This window comes from Pelobates fuscus, chromosome 1, assembly GCF_036172605.1.
Source record: "Pelobates fuscus isolate aPelFus1 chromosome 1, aPelFus1.pri, whole genome shotgun sequence".
NCBI lineage: Eukaryota > Metazoa > Chordata > Amphibia > Anura > Pelobatidae > Pelobates > Pelobates fuscus.
In genome coordinates this window covers 326623299-326645368 of record NC_086317.1, presented here as the reverse complement: position 1 = coordinate 326645368, position 22070 = coordinate 326623299, and the positions used below count along the sequence as shown (strand labels likewise).

Sequence of the window (22070 nt, the reverse complement as noted above, 5' to 3'; positions counted from 1 at the left end):
GTTTGGTCGAATAAGCATTTCTCTAATTTACAATAAAGACCGTTCTGCAACAACCTTTTAAGCACCATCCTAACATGAGTATGATGTGTCTCCAAATCCGGAGAATATACCAGTATGTCATCAAGGTAGACTACGGCACAGACATGCAGTAGGTCTCTAAGGACATCGTTTATGAGATCCTGAAATACAGCAGGAGCATTACACAATCCAAAAGGCATGACTAGATACTCGTAATGCCCACTGCGTGTATTGAACGCCGTTTTCCATTCATCGTTCTCCTTGATACGAACAAGGTTATAAGCCCCCCTGAGGTCTAGTTTTGTAAAATATTTAGAACCTTTGACACGATCAAACAATTCCATAATGAGAGGGATCGGATAGGCATTTTTAATCGTTATATTGTTTAGTGCTCTGTAATCTATACACGGTCTCAAATCGCCCTCCTTTTTCGCCACAAAAAAGAAACCAGCACCAGCCGGAGAGGAGGACCTTCTAATAAAACCTTTAGTTAAGGCTTCCCGTATGTACTCCTCCATGACCTGGTTCTCTTTCTCAGAAAGAGGGTAGACCTTACCCCTAGGAGGCATAGTACCCGGTAATAGGTTAATGGCACAGTCATACTCACGGTGTGGAGGTAACTTATCTGCCTCCCTTTTTTCGAAAACCAATGCAAGGTCTGCATATACAGAAGGGACAGAAACAGAAAGTGGTTTAGCTGTGGGCACGTTGAGTAAACAAACGGGATGTACCTGGGCCATACAGTCTCGTTGACAAGATTCCCCCCAGGAGAGTATATCTAAACAACCCCAATCAAGTGTTTAACTAACCAGGGAAAACCCAGAACGATGGTAGCAGTAGGGGAGTCAATTATTTGGAAGGTTAATCGTTCCTTGTGTAAAGCACCCACAGACATAACTATATCTTGGGTTTCATGGGTCACCAGAGGTTTCTCAAGTGGTCTACCATCTATGGCCTCAACGGCCAAGGGTGTGGCCTTTCGGATCAAAGTCAGGGCTGCGGTTTTGGCAAAGTTCTCATCCATAAGGTTGTCTGCCGCACCTGAATCGATCAAGGCTTTGGTTGTTATAGTGGTTTTGTTGACCAAAAGAGAAACCGTAATAAACGGTCTGGAGATGGACACATGAGGGGACAAGGTCATAACACCCGAGGCCGACCCCTCTCTGGGCCTTAGGTGCTGTAGTTTCCCTGTAACTTAGGGCAGGTATTACAGTGGTGCCCCCTCTTACCACAATAAAGACATAACCCCTCCCTTCTACGATACGTTCTTTCAACCTCAGTTAACCCTGTAGCACCCAATTGCATGGGTTGGGGGGATTGTTGCCTAGGAGCGGGTAATGCTAGTAATGCAGTACTGGGTAGAGCAGGTAACACCCGTGTATCCAGCCGTCTTTGAGTACGCCTCTCTCTAATACGGTTATCAATAAGGATTACATAGTCTATAACATCATCCAGAAGAACAGGCAGTTACCTGGATGCTATTTCATCCAGTATGTAAGCGGCCAAACCCTCCTGAAAGGCTGTTACGAGGGCGTCATTATTCCAAACCACTTCAGCTGCTAGAGTGCGGAATTCGATAGTATAATCCGCTACAGATCTGTTACCCTGTCGAACCCTAAGCAGAGCTTTGCCAGCAGAGGCAACCCTACCGGGTTGATCAAACGTGCGTTTGAATGCTGACAAAAAATCTGCAAAGGACATAGGAGACATATTTTCCCACATGGGGTTTGCCCATGCTAAAGCTCTCCCAGACAGGTGGTTTATCAAAAAGGCAATTTTGGACCTGTCGGTGGGATAGGAACGTGGAATCATCACCAAATGGATGTCAATTTGATTGAGGAAACCCCGACACAAAGCTGGGTCACCACTATAGCGCTGTGGCGGTGTCATATGGACTACATGAGCAGGAACGGGTACTGGAGTGGAAATGGGTTCGGGCACAGCAGCAGCCGCCTCCTGGACGTCAGGCTGCAAGTGTGCAGTACGAGCCAGTATGGTCTGTAAAGCTTGAGCAAACTGATCCATACGGTGGTCGAAGCCATCCATTCTAGCCTCCTGATTAACTAGGAGCTGGGGTATGTCAGCAGGTTCCATTATGGCCCTGTTGTAATGTCACGATACTGGGGAACCCAACACGCTAACACACACACAGACACACAGACAGAAAGTGTGCAGTACCGGTCCTTAGAGTGGCCGGGCTAAGCACACACAGAATAGTCAGGAGACAAGCCGAGTAAGGGGAACCAGAATAACGAGAAACAAGCCGAGGTCAAAGGGTAGGAGAAAGTCACAAAGTCAGTATAACAAGCCAGAGAGTACGTAACCAGAAAGCACACGTTCAGTATCAATACTAAAAAGCAAAGACCACAACAGGGCACAGATAGACAGGAAAGGTAAGTATTTAAATCCTAGCCTGAATCCTGATTGGCTAACCACCAATCAGTATATCTATACCCCCCACTGTGTTTGTTGCACTGTAGCTTTAACGCCGGGTCACGTGAGTGACCTCGGCGCTTAGATAATAGTGCCGGCTCCCAGCGTGCAGCGTTAGACATGCTGCCGCTGGGAGGAGGAGAGGAGGACGCGAGCGGCGTGTCAAGAGGAGAGGACGCCGCTCGCTTATCGGTAAGGGGAGAGGGGAACGCGGGCGGCGACGGACCGAGGGTGAGTGCTGCGAGAGGATTGCAGCCTCCCCTCACCGCTGCCCGCGGAGCCCTGACAGATAATCCCATTTCTTTTGGACTCAATTTAAGTTGCTCCAGTCTGATAATGACTCCTTTACTCATATTCTAATTTTAGAAAAGTCTGTTTTTCTAAAGTCTAAAACATTTGTTTTTGTGTGGTGTGACTCAGTCACTGTTCTTATATTAAACCACACTGACTGATGATCACTGGATCCTAAACTTTCACTACACTTTCACCTACAGTAATATCTGATACCAAATCTCCATTTGTTAACACTAAATCTAGTTTGGCCTCTTTACGAGTTGGCTCCTCAACGACTTGTTTTAGAGACAATCCCAGTAGGGAGTTTAGAATATGTGTGCTTCTGGCACAAGTAGCCATTTTTGTTTTCCAATTCACATCAGGAAGATTAAAGTCACCCATGGTGATAACTTCCCCCTTCATTGTCATTTTAGCTATTTCTTCAACTAGTAGATTATCTAACTCTTCAATTTGTCCTGGGGGCCTATAAATCACACCTACACGAATTACAGTGTGATTACCAAATTTTAACGTAACCCAAACGGACTCTATGTTCGTCTCACTAACCTTTATTAGGCTAGATTTTATGCTATCCTTCACATACAGGGCCACCCCTCCCCCTTTCTTGCCTTCCCTGTCTTTTCTAAATAAAGAGTACCCTGGTATTGCTATGTCCCAGTCATTTTTTTCATTATACCATGTCTTAGTAACAGCGACTAAATCTACACTATCAGTTGCCATTATTGCCACAAGTTCATGGATCTTATTCCCTAAACTGCAAGCATTTGTAGACATGACTCTAAGCTTATCATTTTTTAACACACTTGCTACAGGCACCTTCTGTCCTTGTTTTGGGGGACAATTGGATTGATGTTTTATCACCCTTTTGCCCCCCCCCCCCCCCCGCCCCCAGTTTAAATACATCTTAGCAAAACCTCTGAACTGCTCACTGAGAACATTTGTTCCCTTTTGAGAAAGATGCAAACTATCTTTTTTGTACAGTTTATTTCCATTCCAAACAGAGCTACCATGAGCAATAAAGCCAAATCCTTGCTCCCGACACCATTCACCAAGCCACAAGTTAAAGTCCCTAATACGCATCCGCCTGTCATTCTGAGTGTTATGCACAGGCAGAACTTCAGAGAATGACAGTGTGGAAGCAACCTGCCGTATATCATTGGCAAAAACACTAAAAACTTCCTTAACCTCTGAAACCTCATTGCAAGCCAAGTCATTTGTCCCTAAATGGACAAGTACATCCAATTCCCCTTCCTGCTTTGCTTGCTTAACAATATTACAGATACGTCTCCTGTCTCTGTGAGCAGTAGCTCCGGGAAGACACCTCACAAGACCACCATTGTCCATCTCCACACCTCTTATGATGGAATCCCCCAACAACAACTGCTTTCTATTAGGCCTCACCATAGTCTTCAAGCCTCTCTGCACAACACCACTAGCCTCAGTGCCTCTCTGCACAACACCACTGGCCTCAATGCCTCTCTCCACAACAGCACTAGCCTCAGTGCCTCTCTGCACAACACCACTAGCCTCAGTGCCTGTCTCCATGACACCATTACACTCTGAAAGTGCAGAAAATGAATTATGTAGAACAACAGACTGTGCAATATGCCTTTTATCCACAACTCTAAGTCTACCAGATCCTACAGTAATCCATCTGCCATTCCTAGTATGTCTCTGTGGCAGTGGCTTTGCAGCAGTTCCAGCCTGAGTTTGTTTACCAGATAATTTACAAATCTCAGACTTCAAAAATACAATCTCCTGCCGCAAGATAGAGAACTGTCTACAGATTAGACAACAACCAAACCTCCAAAAAGTGGAACGCGAAACAAATGCATAGCAACTATTACACTGAACTAAGTCTGCCATTCCAATGAGATGAATTATTTAAATCAAACGAATCTTAACTTTTTATTTATCCTCCTGAATACCTCAGATTACCTCCAGTTTATCTCCAGAATATCTCCAACCACAGACACTTAGAAGCAACACTCTCCAGAATATCTCCAACCACAGACACTTAGAAGCAACACTCTCCAGAATATCTCCGACCACAGACACTTAGAAGCAACACTCTCCAGAATATCTCCAACCACAGATACTTAGAAGCAACACTCTCCAGAATATCTCCAACCACAGACACTTAGAAGCAACACTTAGATGAAGCAACCAAGCTATATTAGCCAAGCTAATGACAACAACTCTTATATACTCCTAAAATCACCTCCCACTAGGAATGTTTAACACCTGGGTAGGCCTCTGCTTATTAGCAAACAATAGCTAATTTACACAGCAATCAATAGCAAGTAGCTACCTAATCAAATCAAATGCCTTATAATTACCAACAGGAAATCAAACCTTGTGCAATCAGTAACCTATTCCTACAGATGAATCTTACCTGTAACAGTAAAAAAGAAAACTCTTAGCACAACTCTTAGACAGTTGAAGCTTCTGTAAAACTCTCCAGAATATCTCCAACCACAGACACTTAGAAGCAACACTTAGATGAAGCAACCAGTTTTCTGCTACTTTTCCTGTGTATTTTCTGCTAACTCAATGCAGCTGAGCACTTCTGTTGTGGCTATAGTGCATGGAGTGTTCCTTTAATATTGCTTTTTCTACTAAAAGCAATATTTTCCAGTTCCCAGTCTCCATCTTAGCTTTCAGCGTAGCCTTCACTACGGCCTCATCTCACTAATGCGTTCACATTAGCCTGACTAGAAGACGAGAGCTGTAGACTGGCAAATGGGGACACAACTTAAGTATTCCATTTGAGATTATGCTGCAGTGGACAGGTTACATGGCAGCAGGCATCCAGCGGGACCCAGGTAAGTTGTCAAACCATTCTAAAATAAACATTTCTGGCACCATAACCACAACAGTGAGCTGTAATGGTTATAATGCTTGAAGTATTCCTTTTAGACCCATAGCAGGTGATTATTGCTGCAATGTATGTAAAGATAATTAACTAAGCATGTACCTTTATATTTGTTCCAGAATAACACTATTCCCCATCAGCAAATATTCCAGATCAAAACAAATCTGGGATTCATATGTGTTGTACCACTAGCCTTTTAATATCCCAAAATTAAATATAAGCACATTTTTTTTCATTATATCTAGTATGGGTTTACATCCACTTTTGCTGAGTTAGAGGCCATGAAAAGCAACCTTCTTTTGTGATTCTAACTTCTTGCTGTGACTTGGAGCAGCCTCCAACATAGAAAGTTATCAGGACTCAAGTACAAAGGAACAGCACATTCACCAACTTCAATAACAATAAACGCTATTACCATTAGGGAGTTGTGAATGGATTTACATGTATATGAAATTCACATATACATTTTTTTTCATATCGAAAAAAAACCTTCACTTAATAGTAATGTTTAGGGGGGTTTGGACATATTGTTCTTTGTTGTATGAAACACATCATTTTGAATGCATTACAGAGATAATGCACTTAAATGTAATTTCACAACGGTGTACAATATTCTGAATGTTCCTGCTTTTCAGCGAATCCCTGGCTCTGATCCACCAGTAGTATCACCAACTGAAACCAAGAAGTGACTGATATGTCTCAGACAGCATGTAATTTCCCCCCTATAGGTTACCATGGGAGAACAGTATGTTCCTAAAACATCCCTGTGCAGCAGGAGTTTATGAAGCCTGTTCAAAAGTCTTTCGTTTGTGCATAAATAGCATCTCATTTTAGAAATCAATTATCTCAATAAACTCATTTTACATGTGTACATTTTCTGGAAATTTCGGAGATCCATGCTGTGCTTCTCATTCATTTAAATGACAAATACTTTGCATGTTGGAAATGTATGGCTGTAGGTTTTCTTCTAGGTGCCTCACCAGTTCTTCCAGGAAGGAAGTCAAAGGATTCCCTTGGCACCAGTCATAATCAATTCCAGTTTTACAGACTGCTTTTATTTTATTTTATTTTTTAAGTATATTTGTCTTAAATTTCTTCAAATATGCTATTACAGATTAACTGGATACTCATCGTTCCAAAACAACTTTAGACTAATAAAGCAATTTTGGTATAGAAGTCACAACCCTGCAATCTCACTGCTTAAATCTCTGTCATTTAGGAGTTAAATCCCTTTTGTTTCTGTCTATGCAGCCTTACCCACACTTCTCCTGGCTGTGACTCATATAGCCAACTTTAGAAAAAAAATCTGATTTTTTTTTTTTCATTTTTCAATCAGCTCTTACAGCATAGTGTGTTTACTAAGTTATTATCTCCTGCTCTGGTACTCAACTGAAGCTCTAGCATATAACTAACCGAGCAGGAGCTAAGAAATTCTAAATTAAACATGCTCAAGTTTATACACTAAAGTCCGAAAGGCTGCATACCGGGTCATTGGGACTGCAAAGTCCAAACATTTATTCAACAGTGTCTGTAATTTGCAATATTATAGTTAGGGCCCAAACCCCCTAACCACTGTCCACATCCCATTTTTATTACCATTGGTGTGGCACGGGTAGGGGGGGACTATGAGCTATGGAAGCTCTGGCCTGCTCCATATAAGTAACACTCACACTGTCAAGGGTTTTTATCAATTTGCTCACTGGCAAACTAATGGGCAAATAGTGGTTAAAATTATCGTTTACTTGCACACAAGCAAGTGAACGATAATTTGCGAATGCCAGATGCATTCGGTTCCAAATTTTAGTTAAATTGGTGCTTTATGAATCTTCTGAATCCTATACTTTGTATAGCGTTTGGATGCAAATTCCCCCTCCATTTATAAATTGTCCTGGAGTAGATTAACAAAAAATATGTCTCTTCCCAGTACTCATAGTCTGCCGCCTCTTCAGCCATGCTGATAATGTGGTAACTACAATTCATGACCAAGTGGGCCGTGCTGGATATTAAATGTAACCCTAGAATCTTTGCAATGAATCACGTGCATGTTTATTTATTACAACTTTTTAAAAGTGCCGATTTTATAAAGCTTCTGAGCTACTTTGCAATAGCACACAGTCTCTCATATGCAATACTTCTCAAATCCACCTATGGCTCTTGCCTCCCAAAGTTACTTTTTGAGAATCATGAGATCATTAGCAGATGATAAATAACTGGTTTCTTTTATAGGTTCTGGGGGAGGTGTAATTAGGTGTGACTATAGCAGATTTAGATCATTTTTACAAATCATCTGTTTTGGCCTAACATTTGCCATTTAGATTTGAATTCTTTACTGTTTAGAGTTTATTGAAAACCTGTAAAATGAAAAGTAAACATATAAATTAGGCAGAATTTTACACATTGAGCGGTGACGGCTTTTTATGAGTTCATAATTTACGTTATGCCTGGTATTTGTTTTGTTTACCCTCCCTGATTCACATTCTTGTCTTTGTGTATACTACTCAGGTATCGCATAATTAATCCTCCTTAATCACTTGAACACACTCTCACAGAAACATAAACACATATACACTTTTAAAATATTCTGTACCTTCATTCACACACAGACACCAACAAATACACTGGCACACATCTCATACACTGACACTCACTCTCACTGATCCAGCCACTGCAGACACTGGCACATATGCTCCCTGATACACTTGCTCATGCTTAGTTGCATCTACTGACCCATATAGATACTTTCATTGACACACACACACATACTAACACACATACACTCAGCTTTTGGTGTTATGGGATCGGTACAGGGTGAGTAGAGTGGGCCCTAAGGGGCAGTACCAATGACACCCTTGTATCACTGGTGACTCCAAAAATAGACAGGCCTGACTGGATCGAAATGATACCATTGCGCTTAAGGCACTCTCTGCATAGACTGGTGATCTCAGCACAGCACTAGCATGTCTAATGATGCACTCATGCAGTGCTGTATGGTGACAGTTTCCTGGTGTTCCCAGATACTGAACATCAGGCAACCAACCCAAGACTGTGGGACAGAAACCCAAAATAGGATATGTCCTCTGAAACAGGACTTTTGGAAGACCTGCGCTGACAATGCATAATCTCACTAACACACATGCTCAATTTGACACACATATTCTCAGTAACACAGACATTCACTATCAGTGACACACATGTTCACATTGACGCATACCCTGATACAAATACTCTGCTTGCTTGATATTTCAGTGCCACCAATAATTCCCTCTTCCCGTTTGCTACCCATGGGCTTGTCCTTGATGCTGCAGCCACTGCCAGGTCTATCAGCAGTGGGCAGCTCTAGCCTAGACCAGCCAATATTTCCAAATTGGTCAGTCCAGCCCTGCATCCTGACCAACCTATATGGCAGTGGTAGGATGAAAGTGTTAGTGGTAGGTTAGACTAACACCTTCAACCTAGACTATCATTGCTGGCCAAGATTAATGGAACTGAACTTAATCATGCTAAAGTGTAGTTTCCATATAATAAATGCAGCTAAAGATGTGGCCGTTTGTGGATACCAGAGAGAGCTCTTCTCAAACTGCAACAAACCAATTTAACCCCTTAAGGACCAAACGTCTGGAATAAACTGGAATCATGACATGTCACACATGTCATGTGTCCTTAAGGGGTTAAAGAAAAAACAAAAACTGTATGCATCTGTAGATTTATAGCACCAGAACCACTGCAATATGTGCTTCGAGTATCAAATCAACTATTACAAATGAATAAAAACGATTCACCATACATGTTATTAATGTTAATGTATATGAAATTAAAACTTGATGTTTTTGACATTAGTCAGCTTTCTGCCTACAATGAAGATAGGCCAGCTTGATTAATTCCTATTATTTGCTAACTAGCTAAATCAATGATCAGAAACTTGCTTTGCCCTAAATACTGCATCATTCTACCCAGTCCTACCCAGCTAATGTTCTCCCATGTGAATACATGTCTTTCATTTAGTGGGAAATTATCAATTATTCAATTTCTAAACAAAAAATGTAACTTCCAAAAGGAAGAGTCTATTTACAAATACATTTTAATTGCACAGGTGTTTGCTTAAATTGTTTATTTCTAAGTACTTACCAGGAACTTTCCTAAAATAAACAAAGGATGAAAGCTTAATGAAATGGATGTGAAAGATGTGCTCCACAACATGATTTGGATTAAACCGAGAGGAAGTTAAATATTTACATGTTTGTTTCTCTCAGTAGTTGTTCACATAATAACTGCATTCTTGGCTTATACATTAACCCCAGGCTGCCATTGTAATCCTGCAGGGGAAAATATATCAAACAGGCAGAAAAAAGGAGGGATTTTAGGAAAACCATGCCATGCCACTATCATGCTGCTGCAAACACGGACATAGTTATATAGTAAATTTCAAATGTAATGTCGAAATAGTCATATCGTAAAAGCTCTATAATTAAACTATACTTTCAATCTGGCTTCTGTGGCCTTCACTTTGAATTCAACTTGAATTCTCACTTCAGTCAACCTTGAAAGTGATTTCCCTCAAAACAAAAAACAAATGTGTATTGGTATGAACACACTGAGCTACCAATAATAAGCAGAAATTATACCATATTACATGCAATGTTAACAAAAGTTTTGTTGTTTGACATTGTTTCCACAAAAAAAAACCTATAAAATAGAGTCACTAATGCTATAACCCCACCAAAATGTATCAGATCCACTCACATGCCTATGCGGTTTTAAATGTAGTTGAGGATGTCAAGCAAGGGTTAAAATGTCATGATTCCAATCCATTTTGACAATCAAAAATGGATGCAGGCTCAAACCGCAGTATTACAGACACTTATATTAAATAGGGCTTGTGAACGCTTGGTGAGAAAAACACATATGGCAAAACTCACAACTGCACTCAGGAATAACAACTACTCAATGAGGGCACATTGTCTATCTTTTCTCAAGGCAAAGCACTCACTGTTGTGACATGTATTGAAAGACTGTGTAAACATATTTAAATAATATATCAGTGGTACAGGTAGTTATCATCGCAATCATGTGCCGACTGGCAAAGAAAACAGCTGATGAGAAATTTAAAGGGACACTCCAGACTCCTTATGCACACAAGCTTGCTGAAAAGCTTTCTGGGTGAAGAGTGTGTCCTTTTTTTCATTTTGCTGAAAGTGTAGATTTCAATAGAAATGTGCGCTTTTATGAATTAATCTGGTTACACCCCCTTGACTTTCAAACTCACAACAGGTTATGTTACTTCCTGAATTTGTTAGCTAAGTAGAGCACCTGTCTTGCTGAAGACTTCACACTGAGCTGCATTGGAAAGTCTGTGATTGGACAGCTAGGGAAGTTGGGGTGGGGTTAGAAAGAGAGTGCTTGCAAAAGCAGCAGACAACAGAACTCCAGGTTTTGCAAACTGCTTTTGGATATACCCAAATGAAAAACTGCATAATTAAATTAATATACGTTTTCATTGGGGGTATCTGTACTAAACATTGATTATTTTTTTTTTTTGTATTTATTTTGTATTTGGACAGTGGAGTGTCCCTTTAATCCTTTAGGTGCAGTTTCACAAGTGGAGAAGGTGTTTCTAAATGCTATCACTTCTAATGAGTGCTTCTCTGGCCTCCTATGTTTTAGGTCTATATTTATTGGGCTAGTTACAGAAGCAGCTTTGCAGTGGTTATTGTGTATCAAAAGTATTTTACTGTGTCGGTGCATCAGGGTGAAACTTTAAATTAATAACATGAAACTGTATTAACATTATACCTGACAAGCCACAATTCAACCTTGTGTTTACGTCAGTTATGGAGTTTATTATTTTTACCGATTTGACTTTAGGAGTAAAGTTTGCCAAACATATCAATATTGGTTTTGCCTCATAGTGTCTGAGGACAGTTGCACTTGTTCTGACCAACAAGAAATAATTTGCTACATCACTGACACTATTGCTGAATTGGCTGAATTTTCATTGTATTTTTCAATATATAAAATTGGCAGTTTACTAGTCTGTATTCAATATTTCTACAAATGCCCCTACATTTGTCAGTGTCACAAAAATAATTTCCATAGGAAATAGTCACTCTTACACCTAGGCCTACCAGAGCAGGACACAAGACACAAAAAATAATGAGGACGGGGGGGGGGGGGGGGGGGATGGGTTGGCTGGGTTGTGACTTGTGTCCTGCTCAGTTAGGCTATGTCAATACTATATGTTTAATTTCTAGCCTTATCACTTATTGTTTATCCTTTTTCATGTTGGATGTGTGTATTGTAACATTGCTTTGTAAATAAAGTTGCATTTATATTGGCAGTTCATTTGCTATTTACATTGTACGTTTGTGTTAACTACATTTGTCAGTTTCTTTCTTAATTATATCTCTTTTAAAAAAAATGTTGTATTGCTATTTTTAACTGTAAATATTTTTTTAAATAATCTATTTTTCTTTAAAAATTAAAAATCCTGTTTATGTTTCAACTCGTTTTAAACCTCATATCATCCATGGAAGCGAAACATTGTCAAGACTTGTAAAATAGAGAGCATGCAGTAATATCTATGGGATGATCTATCGTACTATGGTTAAAAAAAAGCCACACATTACAATCAAATTAATTGGCAATATTTTAGTTGATTATTTATTTTTAAAAATGCAATGTTTGGTCCGTCATGTAGGTCATATTTTATGGATGCACTGAGTAGATGTACATTTACTCATTTATGTCATAGGCATAGGAAAATCCCATATATTATCCTAGCACATTACATTTGGTGAAGTTTTTTTTTTTTTATTAATAAATCTATTTTTATTTTTAAAATAAAAATCTTGTTTATGTTTAATCTTGTTATATACTACATATCATCCATGCAACCCAAACTAACAAAATAGAGAGCATGATCTAATATCTAGGAGGTGGTCTAGCTTATGATATTGTTAAAACAAACCATACAATACATTTAAATAATTAGCACTATGTTATTGGATTATTTATAAAAAATAAAAAAAAAATTAAGTACAAAGGTTATTAGGTTCGTCTTGTGCCTCCAATGCATGGATTGGATCATATTGTAAGGATGCACTGAGCAGAGGTAAATAAACTCCTTCATGACAGTGGCATAGGCAAATCCCATATATTATCCTTATTATTTTAAATGTTCCAGTACCTTTAAAATCCTGTTCTCACTCCCCCAAAGCGATATTTAAGTAAAAACATAGTTTCAGCGAGTTATGTTAATAACTGGAGCATATTTCTACAATGCACATTTATCTTATATTTGTATATTTGAAATTCTAGGGTGACAAGTCATATGATGGTCCCTGTGGAGGAAGAGACTGTAGTCAAGGATGTCAGTGTTTCCCTGAGAAAGGAAGTCGGGTAAGTACCACCATCTGGATTTTCTATGTTTTATACTAATTTTAGCTTCTTTTTAGTCTTAACAAAAACTAGATTATTTTAGAATATTTTGATGGTTTCTATGGGAACAACAAAGACAATTGATTCCATAATGATTAATTCATTTCAATATATGATGACTCATGGAAAAAAAAACTAATAAAGGTTTCTACAAAATATACAAACCATGTATGTAGGACTTACTGTTTCTTTGGTTCAGATGAACATTTTGTTCTAAGAACAATTGTGCACTTTCTAAAAAAATATATTTTTTAATTATACCTTATTTACACATTGAGAGTCTTTTCTTCATATATTTTAATTGCATTGAAAAAGAACAAATATGTACATTTTTGTTGTGCCTGTTATTTAGTGATATTACTATATTACAGTCTAAGATCCTTCAAATCATAAAAACCTTAATGACATTTTATGATGAAGCACCGGAGGGGAGTGTGTGTTACCCTATCTTCCTAACACTAAATAAAACATGTGTTTCTAACTTCCCTGTTTAACAATAACAAATGTATGTGTTGTGAGGAGAAGTATTCCTTAATATTGTATTGTAGAAAATGATGTATTATGTATAAGTCCTGTGTCAGCAACAGTGGTGGCTGGTGAAGTTTTAAAGTAGTGAAGTGCAAGGCTTAAAGGGACACTATAGTCACCAGAACAACTACAGCTTAATGTAGTTGTTCTGGTGAGTATAATAGCTCCCTTCAGGAATTTTCATGTAAACATTGCCATTTCAGAGAAAAGGCAGTGTTTACATTGCCCCTAGGGACACCTCGAATTTACCACTGCGTTCTGTAAGGGGTTTTCCTCATAGAGATGTATTGATTCAATGCATCTCTATGAGGAGGTCCTGATTGGCGAAAATGGAATTTGGCCCCGCCCCAGTCATTTTGATGATGTCACAAAGGGGGCGGAGTAAGCACCGGCGGACCTGCGTGGCGCTGGAAATAAGGGTTAAACATTTATTTATCACATATTAATATACAATATACAGGAGTTTCCTTAGACTATGCCTACTCTGATATAATAAGTTACGCTAAAATGTGAAATAATTACAACCGTCTGCACAGAAAAATCCCTTTTTAAAAGGAAGACGTGAGGATACAGAGTTAAACAATTATGGAAATGTACCTGGAAACCTGAGATAGTATGGCAGCATGCTTCAATAAACACATACAAATAGTGCTGGGATTGTGGGAAACATTTCTGGATAGAACAGTGCTATGGTTAATGGAACACATTTTCATTAGTCACACTAAACTGGACTGAGGGAGGCATTTCTAGATGGTACATAGTGTTCCTATTCAATGGCATGTAAACAGCAGACATACATGTTGGTGCCAGTATAGAACTTGCACTCTACTGCTCTTTGTATTCTCCTGTAGCCTAGTAAGGTCTTTATCGTTTGTACTGCCAACCTGGATTCAAATCTATAATGAGTAAAAAAAAATAGACTATTGCCAAATGTTATAAGAATGAAACAAAGGCATCAATTTAATAAGCTTTCCAATTGATTTAATACTGTTAAAAACACATTCCAAATAATTTATTATTATTATTATTATTATTATTATCTGTATTTATATAGCGCCAACTAATTCCGCAGCACTTTACAATATTATTTATCTACAGAGGTTACCATTAAAGTCTATGGGAATTTTGTAGATAAATCATTTTGAAAATGTTTCAACACCATTGAATGATTTGGAAAGCTTATTAAAGGGACACTATAGTCACCAGAACAACTACAGCTTATTGAATTTGTTCTGATGAGTAGAATCATTACCTTCAGGCTTTTTGCTGTAAACACTGTCTTTTCAGAGAAAATGCAGTGTTTACATTACAGCATAGTAATAACTTCACTGGCCACTCCTCAGATGGCTGTTAGAGATCCTTCCTGGGTCATGGCTGCCTAAAATGCATCCAAACATTCAGTATCTCCTCCCTCTGCATGCAGACACTGAACTTTCCTCATAGAGATTGATTGATTCAATTCATCTTTATGAGGAGATGCTGATTGGCCAGGGCTGTGTTTGAATCATGCTGGCTCTGCCCCTGATCTGCCTCTTTGTCAGTCTCAGCCAACCCTATGGGGAAGCACTGTGATTGGATCAGGCTACCACTTCTGATGATGTCAGCAGGCAGCATGCTGATCTACAGCTTCTGGCTTGAATACAATAAGATTTTGCTATATTTATGGAGGCATGAGGGGCCAAGGGGGGCTAGATGGTGGTTTTAACACTATAGGGGCAGGAATACAAGTTTGTGTTCCTGACCCTATAGTGATCCTTTAAATTGAGGCCAAAGTTTGCTATAGACTGTGAGACTGAAGGAGAATGCAGAGAGGCAGAAACAGAATGAAACTCTGGAATAGAATTACACTTCCCTTACAGGGTGAAAAGCAGCATTGGAGCAATGTGGTACTTTAGTGGGGCTTTATGTGTTTATTTTCATTCGCATTGCTTTGCAATATAAAATCAAATACCATGTATACATATAGTCAAGAGGGAATGCATTAAAATGTGAAGCTAAGATTCACACCTTCATCATTAATTCCTTGTTCTAATACAAACTCCCTGAAACTATCTAGGGCAGCACAAAAATCTGTGGCATTCTATTCTCACCAACAGTATGTAAGAGCTATAGCATGTACAATTCCTGCTTGAGATACAAAAGGATACCCGTAGAAGGAAATTCTGAACATGTGTTTATAAGATAAAGACTTTTAAGATATATTTTGCTTCTTCTTTACGGATTAGCACATTTCCAGGAATTGCAGTCAGTTGCATGCCTTACAGTAGCCCGCATAGGGTACAGATTCTGATAAACGACACAAAAGAAGTTTGTTGTATGTAGTTATACTCTTGACGGATTCACTGCATCAGGGAATCTTGAAAAGACAAGAATGCCACCATAAAAAAAGAGATTAACATGCTTTCATTAAGCTCGTATATAAACAACATTAGATGCGGTTTAATGATTTAGAAGTGAGTGGCAATTAAAGGAACAAGGCAGTGTTTGTTTAAGCCTTTAACAAATCTGTTACTGTTATGAACAAGAAGAAACAGAATAACTAATTTGCGTATAATGTATGTCACACCAGACAATGTATGACTATGTAAGACAATTGAAAATAGATTTTATCTCTTTTGGCATGCCAAATGGTATGTTTCGTTATAGGAAAATCTACAATATTAGTATTATTATTAAATTATTATTTACGAAGGACCAACATATTCTGCAGCATTGTGCAAAGTGTGGAAGAAACACAAGAACATTTAACAGGGGCCATGCACAAATGAGAATACAATTTAAAGGAAGTGGGATAAAATTACAAAAAGTAACAATAAAGTACATACTATGCAAAGTAAAACTAATTTCTAGGTATATTAACAACATGCTCTGTCAACTACAGAATATAACTTGAGTGGAGGAGAAGGAAATTAATGAGGACAAAAACTAAATGTGACAGGGAACTAAATGTATTGGTTAGCTAATATAATTTCCTAATTATGTGGGGGGGGGGGGGTGGTGGTAAATTAATTCTTAAAAAGAGTAAGGGAAATTTTATGTGAATGGGAAAGGGAATTCCATAAGAATAGCGCAGATCTAGAGACATTTTTACCTTTTAAGCTAGTGTTGCAGGTCCCTCAGAGTAGAGGGACTGTATGTACCCATTGTTAGTGAAGTAAATTTGGATATAATATTACAGAGAGCTTTATGAGGAAGGACTACAATTTTAAATTGAATTTAAAAAAGTTTTATGTTTAGCTTACTTTTTTTCTTGCCACTTCTGTACGGAGGTCACCAATGGCCAGCTGCTGTCTATAGAAGTATTGCCACTTTGGGCGAATGGCAATGTCTAATTGTTTATTAACATTCAGCTCATTGATGTGCAAAAAATAGAAACTCTCCTTCCATGTATATGAATGCAAGACTGTGTTGGCACACTGTGGCATCTGATAGAAAAGTAAAGTGTCCCATGATTCCCATTAAATTTTTCCCCAAAATGTATTTACAAATATAGAAGCTGGCATTTCTGTGTAGAATCTGCTAGGCAGCACCAATTAACAGACACTAGAAGTAGACATACGTATTTCTGTTTTTTAAGCTTACCTCCTAACAATACCAATAAACATGGATGTGAACTTTCTACATCTTGCAGAGCAATAGAACCGACTTGGAACTGTATTAATTAGAGTGAGAGTTGATCATATTTATAGTCCATTACCAGTGAACAAAGGCAAATTATTTGAGTCATAAATCAAATGTTTAATTTATCCAAAAGACATGTTCAAAAGCGCAAATAAACAAATCATACATAGAGAAAACTTCTCACATTCTCGCGATAGCGTTATGAAATTTAACATTTACTTTTCCAATCTGTTTTTTGGAGTTGCAGTGTTATTTTATATGTGTTGCACCCATGAAATGATACTCTATAGAAAATCACAGAAATGGTCTGTCATTTACTTAAACATATTCTCCAATTAGCACAAAAACATATATTCTCCAAAGTCTTTTTGAAAGTTTTTCCTGTTACTTTGATGTCACTTTTTGACAGGAAAATTGTTTGCCTTATTGAGTAAACAAAATCTCGAAGAATTTAGGAACTGTGTTCATGACATATCAGATCATTAAATAAACATATAAGTCATTATACTTTGATGTCACATGATGTACCACTCAATTAACCTAAAACAAACCGAAATCTCAGAGTAAATATAGATCTGTGAGAGACAATTAGTGTATAAATATTTGCAGTGTATAGTTTTCAACATAAAGCATTATCCAAAAAAGGTTAGTTAAGGCAAATCCTTACAAATGCCGTTTACCAGAATGCTAAATTGACTATAACTGGCTCTTTGTGTGCGTGATACATGCTAGCGTATGGCCCATTATAGATTTATTAAGTTGACTGTTTTACAATGTGAACATGGTCTATCACTGTGTCATCATGCGGATCTTTACCATGTACAAGTTTTGGGGTGTTACAATCACCTGCTAGAGTGTCACTATGTAGACTGCTAGAATGTTTCCTTATTGACTGTATTTGTAAGTGCCCCCCAAGAACTGCTCCTGTGTCATTCTAGTGATGATTATTGTCAATCCTGTGAACTGGTACAGCCACCCTGTAAACTTCTTCTGTGTCGTTTTCTAGTTGGCTACGTAATCACCATATTGGTTCTTTTACTATATGAACCCATAAACTTCTGTTGTAACATCCAAAGGCCTATGTGAAATATAGTGATCATCTGGACAGCTGCTAGTTTTGCCTGTTTCCACATTTCTTTAGATGGACTTCTATTTTCTTACTTTATAGACTGATAATAGGTCATATGTGCTCTTCTCTGTTTAGATGCACTTTAGAATATTGAATACTCTTACAAATTTTTCTTACAAATTACTGTTCAGTGAGCATTACCAAATCATCTGTGCCATGTGGCTGTAACAAAAAGACTGCACTTCTGGTAACACTTAAAGGAACACTACAACCCGCTGTGCCATGGCACCTTCCCATGGTAACTAGTCAAACAATTTAAGAACGGTTTGACAACTTAGCTGGGCTTGGCTAGGCACCCACCACGGTCTCCTCTATAATGGGAATCTCCAGCAAGTGCCACTGAGCTAAGCCCTGCCATGAAAGGACTATTTGCTGTGAGAGTGCACTGCTGGCACCATAACTCACTTTATGGTGCTGTGGTGGTTATGGTGCTTGAAATGTTCTTTTAAGAATTTAAATACAGTAAGAATTATGTATATATTGGTTAGGGCACTTGGTCAAAGAATGGTTAAACATGTTCAACCCTTTTATTACAATGTCATAAAGGTTAATATAGCTAGACGTGCAGAATACAGAATTCTTGTACATGAACATTTTTAGACACCTTATAAGCTATTTAACAGTAAACCAATTACAATTTAGAGTGTTTTTTGTAATCATTTACTATGCCTTTAAGTATGTAGACTTAATAAAATTGTACATTTCGTTCATTCATTCTGGCAGAACAATCCTATCAGTTACATCTGTACCATCTCGTGGGATGCTGTCTCTAACTGCACCTGTTAAAATAGCAAGGGCTATGATTCAGATTAATGAACGAAAAAGCCAGCATATATTCAATGTAAATAACTAGTTTTGTGAAAGTCGAAGCGGAATTAATCGTAAACAGATGTAGACAAGCACCTGTTTGGTGTTGGCCTTTATGGATGAAATTTCTTCCATGTTGCTGTGAAGTAAACAGAAAGCAAGAGACCGGAAGAATGAATAAATCTCTCTCATTGTTGACAGTTGAAAGAAGTTGCAGTAAAAAGATTGATGAGTAATACATTGAAAATTTGGTGATACACAGGGAACACCCTGTTTCTGATTATAAAGTCCTGCCATTTTCTTTGTGCACAAACTGTTATTCTTCACAGAGCCCATAACCGTAATCTCGTGCTCAAGGATTATCTGCCAGAAATGTATATTTGGAGTAACACTTGCAGGATTAGTCACTAAACTTTGAAATGTATCAAATTTTTGGAAACATTTTCCAATTTACCTGAATTCACAAGATATTTAATCCCTTAAAACCAATTTTAGCAGAGTAAAGTATTGTGCTTTGGAAGACTACAATACAGCAAGCACATCAGACCAATGAGTCAGAGAGCTTGGGATTTTTCTTAAAGATAACAGACATACTTTGTTCTTTATTTAAAGGGTTTCTCCTTTTTATGCCCTAGCTATCAGGCACTATTATTTAGGTCTCTCCTAAAAGATACTTAAAAACGCTGAAAACTTTTTCCGTAACTTTGCTAGGTAAAGATTGTGACCTCACAGCAGCCATGATTGGACCATTTAAACGGATCATAACCAGCTCACACTCTGAGCTGGCGGAAGGAGAGTGAGAAGGGAGAAAAGAAGGGAGGAGGGCAGAAGGATAGGGAGGAGGAGATACAAGTTTCCATTTGCTGCTTCTGTATGCAAGGAAGAAACAATAAACGTTTGTCCCGAGCGTGCTGTGCCTGCTGACAACAGATGTTAAATATGCACTAAAAGGGAAGTTAGGCAGCCTGGAACAGTGTTCTTGACTGCCTAATTCATGTGTGCCGTAGGTGCAGCTAGACTGCAGCACACAACTGCAAATAACTCAAGAAGAAACTCTGCACATCCAGACTCCTTCCACCATGAGTACTTCAAAAGCAGAAGTGGTCATGGTGGTTTGAGTCAGCCTATCATAGTCACCAGGTATCTGAAGTTACAAAGAAGTAACAAAATAACTCCTAACATTGTTTCTATCATTATTTCTACCATGCTTTATGATATAAAGTATATTTCCCTAATCACATATTGACCCCGTCATGCTAAACACAGAAAGCCAGCAATTTTGGCCAGCATCTGTTGGCATCTCTCTCATGACCTGCAGTCCATTTCTGGAAACTTCTCAACCTAGCAAATGTATAAATACCTGGTCATGATAGGATGAATGTATGTAATTTATGTTGTTGCTGGAATGTGCCTAGAGCAGGCATGTCAAACTCAAAGTCTGGCACGGGCCACATAAACAAGGTTTAAGTTAATGTGGTCCGCAAACAAAAAATACCTTAAATTTAGGTTTATTTAAAAAAGTACATTATAAAAAAAAACAGTATCCCCTTCTACTAAATCCCAATCCCCCCGCCCCCTCTACTAAACCACAGCACCCCCTCTACCACCCTGTGCCAAATCTGATCTGACACAGACACAAACACATATTCACTGACAGACACACACACATACTCACTGACACACACACACACACACTCACTGACATACACACACACTCACTGACAGACACACACACACTCACTGACAGACACACACAGACACACACACACACACTCACTGACAGACAGACACAGGCACACATACTCACTGACAGACACACTCACTGACACACATACTCACTGACAGACACACACAAACACACACACACACACTCTCACTCACTCACTGACAGGCAGGCAGACAGACAGACACATACACACAGACAGACACACACACACACACTGACAGACACACACATACTCACTGACAGACACACACATACTCACTGACAGACACACACGCACACATACTCACTGACAGACATACACACATACTCACTGACAAACACACACATACTCACTGACAGACAGACACACATACTCACTGACAAACACACACATACTCACTGACAGACACACATACTCACTGACAGACAGACAGACACACACACATTGACAGACAGTCAGACACCCACACACACTCACTAACACATACACAAACAGACACCCACGCACACACACTCACTGACAGACACACACACTCACTGACAAACACACACATTTACACATTCTTGCACTTACATCATTTAATTTATTGCTCCCTACCTTATGGAGCCGATGTGAGGCATCTCCCTGGGGTCCTTCTATCTGCTCCTCACTGCTCCCTCGCTCGGTTTAGTGATGCCGGGTGCCGGAATATGACGTCATATTCCTGTGCCCTGCTTCACTACAGACGGCGCACAAGGGAGCAGTGAGGAGCAGGAACACTGAGCTCCCTCCCTGCTTCCACCATCCCTTCCTCCCCGGCTGGGTAAGTGTTAGCAGAGTAGGCACCTGCAATGTGGAGAAAGCAGGTGCCTACTCTGCTATAACACCAGCATGTACTCATGGCTCGCCGGGCCTCTAACATGGTCCTTGTGGGCCAGCGAGTTTGACATGCTTGGCCTAGAGTGTCCCTTTAATATGAACTAAATTTGTGACTGATGGCAAGGGAACATATTGTGTTTGTACCTCATGGTGTTCAGGGTGTAAATGCAGTCTTGGGCCATTATTGCCAACGCACTTGTACAAGACACTGTTATGGGTGTCAAAATAAATCTGATGTTCTCTTTCAAATAAGGCAGGGGCTGCTGAAATTGGATCCTTAAAGGACCACTATAGAGCCAGGAAAACAACACTATAGTGCCCTGAGGGTACCCCCACCCTCAGGGACCCCCTCCCGCCTGGCGCTGGG

The 22070-nt window shown here is 39.1% G+C and overlaps 1 protein-coding gene across 1 annotated transcript in view; it reads left to right on the top strand.

Annotated features, from left to right (window-relative positions):
- The window catches only part of COL4A2 (collagen type IV alpha 2 chain), a 220372-nt gene that overhangs the window by 44437 nt on the left and 153865 nt on the right, over positions 1–22070 (top strand). The window contains exon 4 of the mRNA XM_063459834.1: positions 12935–13015. Coding sequence (XP_063315904.1) covers positions 12935–13015 — 81 coding nt within the window. The remainder of the gene's footprint in view (positions 1–12934; positions 13016–22070) is intronic.